General features: G+C 34.3%; 1 protein-coding gene across 1 annotated transcript in view; it reads left to right on the plus strand.

Annotated features, from left to right (window-relative positions):
- The window catches only part of MACROD2 (MACRO domain containing 2), a 1889795-nt gene that overhangs the window by 1870136 nt on the left and 10942 nt on the right, over positions 1-8717 (plus strand). Inside the window, exon 17 of the mRNA XM_023536764.1 lies at positions 7464-7541. Coding sequence (XP_023392532.1) covers positions 7464-7541 — 78 coding nt within the window. The remainder of the gene's footprint in view (positions 1-7463; positions 7542-8717) is intronic.

Raw genomic sequence — 8717 nt, forward strand, 5'->3', positions numbered from 1 at the left:
CAGGATTTGCTTTAGCAGGCTTACGGTGCCTGCCCAGTCTGCCCTTTGGGTTCATCATTCTTGGAAGCAGCCCTGGGTGGTTGATAAATTCTTGAATGAAACTGAGAGGTGATTCAGCTAAATTTGTGTGCTTAAGGATCAATGATGAAAAGATATCCAGAAATAAATATTGAACTCATTGTTTCAGTCAATAAATATTAATCAAGTATTTATTATAGTCAGTCATTATCTCATTTGATCCTCAAATGTTTCGAGGAAGATATCACTATCTCCATCTATAAATGACAAAACTGAGATTCTGGATGTAAACAGGACTTGCCTCACACAAACAAATCCAGAGCTTAGATTTGAAACCACCTTTGCCCAGCTCTAAAGAATTACACTCCATCCCCTTTCACTAATGGTGTCACTTCTGAGAAAGGTGGCCAGAAAGGGACAATCCTGAGGTTCAGACTCTCTCATGGGTAATAAGAAAGGAATTTACGAAAATAAAACAATACAAAATAAAGGCATATTTAATGGAAAGAAAAAAATTATGGAGACTGGACTTACAGTTTATTATGTGGTATTTGTTGTAGGGAAAGTGTGTAGTAAATCTTTGTCAAATACTACCTGATTTATTTGGTCACTCTTCATTTTGGATGATTTCTTTTAAGCGTAGGTGTTTACTCCATGCACCTTTACATACTATTGCAAAACACCTGGATGTGAAACCTGTGTTCTGATCAAGCAGCTATGTAGATAGATAAAACTATTCCATTACCAGGGACTGGAATCTTCTTTTCAAAATTAAATATATTTAGTTTATGGCTCTTGCAACCATATGATTTGAAAAGTGACTTCTAAAATAATTTTAAATAGTGTCAGTGACTTGACTGTAAAGAGCAGTTTGTAGAGAAGTATCATTACAGCACAGTGTACCACAGAAACTCAGCTTCTCTTCAAGTCCTGTTGTACTTCCACTGAAATTATGTTCTTCCTCCATAAATTGATCTTTGATCTCCTTTCACTTGGGTGGCACTTGGGTTTTACACTTAGAAAGTGAACTTGGCAATCAAAGGTAAAGTAAAGTCTAATTAAGCTCATCCCCCACTAACAATCAGTAGCTTAAAAAGAATATAAATTGATGTCTATGCATGTGGAATAATAGCCTCTTTTCACTTGAGCTTGTAAATTAAATGTATTTGACAAATGCCCTAAACTCTAAGACCAGTTATCATCCATTTTAGTAGGATTGTGAGAGTTTAGACTTTTCATCTGTATACATTAGTCATTAGTTTGGTGTCTTTCAAAGTTTCATACATGCACTATTTGTAGTTATGTAAATTTTAGGTGATGTAGAAATTAACATATTTATTATAATGTGTTAAAAATTTGGTATAAATCAAGCTCACGATCTATAGCTATAATTGCTATAGGACAAAATTAAGAAGCAATGTTAAGATTGAGTCAATTAAAAATGTATTATTAAGCGTTTTAGCTATCACTGAAATAATGCTGTGTAACAAACCATCTTCAATTCCTGGGGTTTAAAATAACAATCATATATTCTTTTGCTCATGGGTATGAGGATCAACCACATCAAGTCCGAGCCAGGGAGGACATCAGGCTGTGAGTTGAGCTCAAGTCATAATCCCTTTATATTCGCTGCTCCAGAAAGTATGTTCTTCTTAGGTAAAAGTCAGGAGTATGAGAGAATGCATTTCAAGGTTCTATTTGACTCATTTCTAAGATCACATTGGACAAAGAAAATTCCATGGCCAAGTCCGTTGTCAGGAGACTGAGAAGAAGATGCTTATGGGAATAAAAGATAGAAAATGAACATTTCTGAACAATTATCTAATTCATTACATTAATAGTAAAGTTAGAATATAGATATGGCAAAAGTTTTTGATGGTTCGAGAATGTTTGCTTCAGGTTAACACCTCTTTAATCAGTACAATTAAAGCCAGACAGGCCTTGCTCTCTGTAGCAGCTGTCATACTTGTGCAACTACACATTCAGAGAAATAATTAGTTGTAATTCTATTTCTTGCATGGAGTTTATTATCAACACATATCTCAAAAGAAAAACTTGAAGGGTCCTCTAACATCTCTCCAAGTTTATATATTTAAAAATCTGGTTAATTGCATTCTATATACATCCCAGTATCTTCTCTTTGTGATGCAACCTACTTCATTTATTACTTTTTGTAATGCAGCTGACCTACGAAAGATTACCATGATCAAGGCTTTGAGGGAGACAATTGCAGTTGGTAAATAAAAATGAAAATGATACTGAATGTCCCAGATTATTTCTATTTCAGCATCTTTTATCTCCTGCTAGGAGCCCTGAAATGTACCTTTTGTTTGTGTTTCAAGCAGCAGCAATCAAAATGGGGGGAAGAACAAACAAACTGGAATAAATAGGCTGTAGAAGCAATTTTTGTTTTGATCAGATTCTGTTGTCTATGTGAAATGGACTCATTTCTTTGAGGCATTCAGTTGCATTGCTCAGCAGGAGAGAAGCCGTTAGGATAATAACAGTTCCACACGTATGTCAGAGTAACAAATGTCTATCATTCCCCTTTCTCTTTCCTAATACACCACACACACACACACACACACACACACACACACACACACATTCACATAAATATGCTACTGCATGCACACATAACCATATGTTCATACTATATGCACACATATACATGCATGTATCATGCACCCTCATGACAATAAATAAATAATGTCTACCAAACACATCTTTAGCGTCTTTGAAAGCAGATTTAACAAACTATACTTCACTCTGCTTATAGAATGTAGCAGTATATAGAGCTACAACCTTGATTTCTGTTTTTCTTCTCTGTCATTGCAGCTCATGCTAATCTATTTCAATATGGTGACACAACTCAAGAGTTCTTATGTAAATGTATTCTTTTATAAAATAATTAAGTTGAAAAGACAAAACATAGGGCAGAAACTTAAATATTTACTACCTTCCGATTTGCATTTTGAGTTATACTTTCTCCAACTTCTTCCTTCTTCTCTTGCCCAGCTCTTGCAAGTATTTTCTATGCTCCTTCATAGTCATTGAGCATTGTATAATTGACTAGCATCCTGACTATTGGAAAGCTCCTCACAATGTCAGAGAGGTTTCTCCATAGTAATATCACCAGAATTGTTACCGTTGATAGTAATGAGTTTAAGAAATTTCCTGGAAGAATCAGCCACAGATCCCATCACAAACAACAAATTTAAGAAAAAAGTCTAGGAAGTATGTTTAAATAGTGTTAAGTCAATTAATTTTTCTTCCACATTAATCATTTTTTTTAATAAAAAATAGCAGTAAATGTTATGTTTTAATTAGTTCAGATGGTTTTTCAGAGTTAGACAAGGAGTTAGAACATTTAACAGTCATTTTAATAGTGAAGAAGCCAAGGCTTTTAAATACTATGAGATTTGGTAAAAGTTGTTCCAAATTAAGTGACCAGCCAGGATATCCTCTTCTGTGCCATATCTGTTTGTGTCTTGCTCGTTTTCTATTGGAGTCCCTGTGTTCCTGTGCTATTTTATATGTTGATTTCTTCATGTATTAGTACGAGTCCTTTGTGCATTACCTATATTACAAACATATTTTTCCACTCTGGCTTATTTTGCACTCTCTTAAGGGTGTATTTTGATAAAATAATGATGCAAATTAATATTTTCCAGATTACCAGTCTTTCCCTAACAGTTAGTGCTTTGTTTTTCCTGTGTAAGAAATTTTTGCCCAATGGTATAAAGGTGTTTTTCCATGTTACTTTTCACGGTTAGTTCTGTAATCAACCTAGAATTTATTTTTGGATAGGGTGAAAACTATTCCTTCAAGGTAGGTCTACTGATAACAAATTTCACTTTTTTCTATGAAAAATGTTTTTATTTTGAATTAAAATTTGAAAGAAGCTTTTGTTAGGTATGAAATGTTACATTGGAGGTTTTTTTCTTTTAACATTTTCAAGATGTCATTGCATTGTCTCTGGCTTTCACTATCTTTATTGAGAAGTTATTGATAAATGCTATTCTTACTATTTTGAAGTTAATGGATTTTGATTTACTAGATAATTTTATATCTTTTTAACCTTGGTATTCAACAATTTTATAAAGATTGGCCTACATGAGGTTTACTTTGTATTAATTCTGTTTGTGGATCCTAACACTCTTAAAACAGTGGTTTGACATTTTCCATTAATTTGGGGGAAATTATCAGCCATTATCTTTTAAAATATTGATTTTGCCACATTATAGATAAGACAGACCCTATCATATATGTCTACTAACTCTTTTCGGTATTTTTCATCTGTACTTTATTCTTTATTTTTCTTCTAACCTAGCTCTAATCTCTTTTTTTGGCTGCGTCTAATTGCTGCCAAATCCGCCTATTGAATTTTTAACTTCAATTATTGTACAATTTTCACCTGTAGAATTTATATCTGACTTTTTTTAACAGTCTTCAGTTATCTGACCAATTTCTTTTCAGTGAAAATTCTCTAACTGGGCTTCCAGTTCTTAAACACATTAATTACTATTTTAAAGTTGTATCTCTAATATCTGGATTTCTAATATGTCTCTATCTGTTGTATGATTCCCTTGGTTTTTAATGATTCATTCTTGTTCTTTTGGAATGCCAGGTAATTTTACTTTTTTATTGAATGCAGAGCACTAGGCATAAAATATTGTAGAGATTACTTGGGGCTCTTGGTGCTTTAATCTTTTTCCAGAGAGAATTTATTTTCGCTTCTGAGAAGCATGTACAAGAGAGCGGAGCACTGTACTCTAAGAATTGAATTGATTAAAAGTTGGACTTTGGTTTTGGTTTTTGTTTTGAATGCAATCAGAAACCTTTATTCTGGTCTTCATTATTCATTAAGCAATCTACCCCAACTTCTTTATCTCTGCTCCAAGCAGCAAAAGCTGCATCCAGGCCTAAAATAGAAGACACAAGTAGTGGAAGACCTTGTAGAGAAAAGCTAACAGGTGAGATATTTACTTATCCTGGCTTAAGTGAAGGTAGAATAGAAAAAGTGTGTTAGCGTGATATTCCAAAGACTCTGTTCTTCAAAGCTGACGCCTGCAGCAGAGGTACTAGATAAAGGACATAAAACTATCCATCTCAGCAATCTGGAGAAACCAAGCTGATGGACTTCACTTTTCTAAAGAGTTGGTCTATTTCAAGTTCGTTCTTGCCCCTTGAGATAACCCACACACACACAAAAAAACTCTAGGTACTTATCAGGTAACTCTTTCTTGGTGTGCTCTGACCTCTAAGTGTTGCCCCTCTCTCCTGCCCCGGCCCCTCCAAATCTCATAAGATCTCTGGTGTTTCAGTTTAACTTTTTGGCATATGCGAAATATTGGACTCACCATTTTGCATCTCCTCAAGTTTTTGCTGCATTGATGTCTCTCTGGTAACTTAAAATAGTGTCATGCATAATCTTTCCAGTGTTTCTAGTTGTTTTTGGTAGATGGGTTAGTCTACCTTAGGCAGAAACCCCTTTCTCTGTGTGATTTTAATTTGCATTTCCTTCATTATTAGCAAGTAAATCATCTTTTCACATGACTATGGGCCATTTTTATTTTTTTATGAACTGTTTGTTAAATTTCTTGCTCAATTTTCTATCAGATTCTTGATTTTCATCTCTATTTTTAGAAGTTCTTATGTATTAAAGACTATGATAAAAAGTAGAAATTTTTTCCTCAATTTGTAATTTTTCTTTTTTAAACATTGCTTATGGTATGTTTTTCCATTCAAAAATTTATTATGTTTATGTAAAGTCAAATATTTCCATTTGGAGGTTATTACTTCTGTGTTTGGAGGCATAATTAGCAAGAATGTTCTGCTCCCCAGCTTAGAGAAATTCTCTAGCGTTTTTTCTGTAACTGTGTCTTTAATGAATATGTTGTTGAACAATTGAAAAATGATCCACTTTCTAGAGTTGGCAGAGTGAGAAAGGATACAATGTGGTACTAAGTCCATTTGAAAGTTTCAAGTTTTATTTTCCCTTCCTTAACATCATCTTCAAGAACTAATTGAAAGAACTCATGGACACAGTTACTTTTATGTTGTCCTTGAAAAGCTTGGGAGCCTATAAGTCGTTTTTTGTTTTCTTTTTTGTGTTATACTTTTCCTGATTTCTCTCATCTACTCTCACATCATCAATGTTACTTCTATATTGATATCTCTCAAATACGTACATGTCTAATTCATACTTTTCTTCCTCAACACTGGATGCAAAAGCTTGTTTGACATTTCCACTTAAATATTTCAGAACTTCAGACTTCGTATCTAAAATGGCTTTCTTGCCCTTTCCACACTTTCTTGTTTTATATGTCTTCAGGTATTGACCCTCTACCATTTATCTACCCTGGCTCAGAAATTAGACATCTTTGAGTCATACTTCTTGATTGTAAACTTCAGTAAATCATTATTACCAAGAGTGCAAGTTCTGTATTTGAAGTTATCTTCCTTCAAAGAAAGAGATTATAAACTGGATCTCTCCCATCCTTGCTTCATTCTCACTCACAGGCATACCATCAAATTTAATACAATGCAGCCTTGATAAGTATTCATGTAATAAAAATGAATTTAATCTTCTGTTTAAAAATTACAGAAATAATTGAAACTGAAATTATGGATTTTCTAGCATGTTATCTGTATCTGTATTTGTATTTTCAAATGCCCTGACCCTTGAAGTTGTGAAAACATAATAGATATTTAACTAAGAAGTAAGAAGGCACTGACTGTCCTTTTGACTATCTGGAAAATTCCTCTCTCTCTCTCTCTCTCTCACACACACACACACACACACACATTCCCTTATTGCTACACTCAAGCAACAGCTTCAGTCACAACAAACAGAATGACATGCCTTCTGAAGCTGTGCAAATAGAGATCACGATGAAAATTAAAGACCGGATTTTCAGCTATCCAAAATGGCATCATCTGAGAAGGTGTCCTAGGGAAGCAAATTAAACCATTCGTTTGTGTTTAAACACAAACCTCACTGCGAAGAGAATGCATCTTTCTCTTTTTAGGCATGTCTAAGGCAAAGTAAGTTTTGTTTTTATTTTTCATTTTTTCCCCCTCTCTTTCCCTTCAAAGGTTAAGCTACATAAACTCACATATATACAAATTTCTCTAAATTTAAATTATAGGTTGTTCTGATTAAATCAAGTTTCCCTGCTTTCATGCTACCAGATCTCTATTTTGAGAAGTTGTGTATATATATGTGATTATTTCACAAATTTGAGAATTTAGAAGATGACAGCATTAAAGTATTCAAGAAACTCAAACCACTATTTCCTACTTTAACTTTTTCTGCAGAAGAAGTTGAATCCCAGGAGTATTTTTAAATTTAAGAGGGCAATGGAGAGTGACAGAACAATTGGCAGTCAGGCTGTTCTAATTCACTATTAATCAAAGACTATATTCTTTCATTCTTTCAGCTCAAGGCGAGGACACGCCTAGAGTTTCTGTGAAAAGCGAAGGCTCCCGCGACACAGAAAACTCTACAAGTCCTGATGGTAAGGTACATAAGTGATTTGAGCTCCTGCAGACTGCGAATCTGGCACATTTTCTGAGTGTAATCTCGGATTAAGAGAGCTATCTATTCTATGCATCAACATAGTTAGTTAGAACAAGGTAAAGTTCAAAACCATTTTCTACAAGAAACTAATAAAACTGGCAGCTTTTTAAAAACTGACGCTAGCTCAGTTTAAAAAACAGCATTGTGCCTCCGTTCACTTGTACCTAGCAATACTGAGGCCACACTGGGTAATTTCAAGGCTAAATTGGACTGAAGTCTAGCTGGTGAACTTGATGGAAATATCACTTACTCCAGAAAGTGCTTATTCAACTGTTACTCCTGCTCCTTCTGGAGCCCTGGCTTGAGTTTAGGCTAAGGCAGTTCCTGGAACTTCATCGCTTTACCTCACTGTATCACATCAAATGGTTTGGCTAAAAACATAGCGAGTCTTTAAAAGCACCTTAGAAATATATTTATAAAACCCTTTTTTTTTTTATTACCATCTCATTTTGAAGGTATCTGAAGATTCGGAGCCTCAGCAATATGAATGTACCCTTACTCCTGTACAACATACCCTTTGAAATATCATTACTTGCATTAGAAAAACTGCTATTTGAGCACACTTGATTTAATAAATATTTAATTCTGCTGTCCCACAGAGCTTAGGTGAACCAGAGTTGGTCAGTGAACAACTGTTTTTATACGTCATGCTGTTTATATACATTGTGCTATCTAACCTTCCCCCTACCCCCCTAAAAAAATGGAGATTACTTTGAGGTGATAACTACCTTGGGAAAAATTCAGCCACTGGTAAAAGTTACTTGGTGATTTTAAATAGAATTTTCTACGATACTTTGTATTTCACCATGTTACATGCTCTTTTGCACAAACTGATTTTTTTTCACTCGTGGGCATATATTATCTAGGAGAGTAATGTTTTTGAACATCAGATCTATCCATTAAGTCACCCCACATTAGTCATGCTCAGTTAAACAAAACCTGCCCCAACGTAGTTGTGACTGTATAGACATAGTTCTTAACTAATTTTTTACAAAGCATGTTCTGAAGAATAGCAGGACCATACAATTCTCATTGAGTAAAAGGAAAATAAATGTAGGAAATCATAAGTTTTAATACTTGCTAGGAGATTCACCATGCATGTTATAGGCTCTCA

This window comes from Pteropus vampyrus, unplaced genomic scaffold, assembly GCF_000151845.1.
Source record: "Pteropus vampyrus isolate Shadow unplaced genomic scaffold, Pvam_2.0 Scaffold7, whole genome shotgun sequence".
Classification (NCBI taxonomy): domain Eukaryota; kingdom Metazoa; phylum Chordata; class Mammalia; order Chiroptera; family Pteropodidae; genus Pteropus; species Pteropus vampyrus.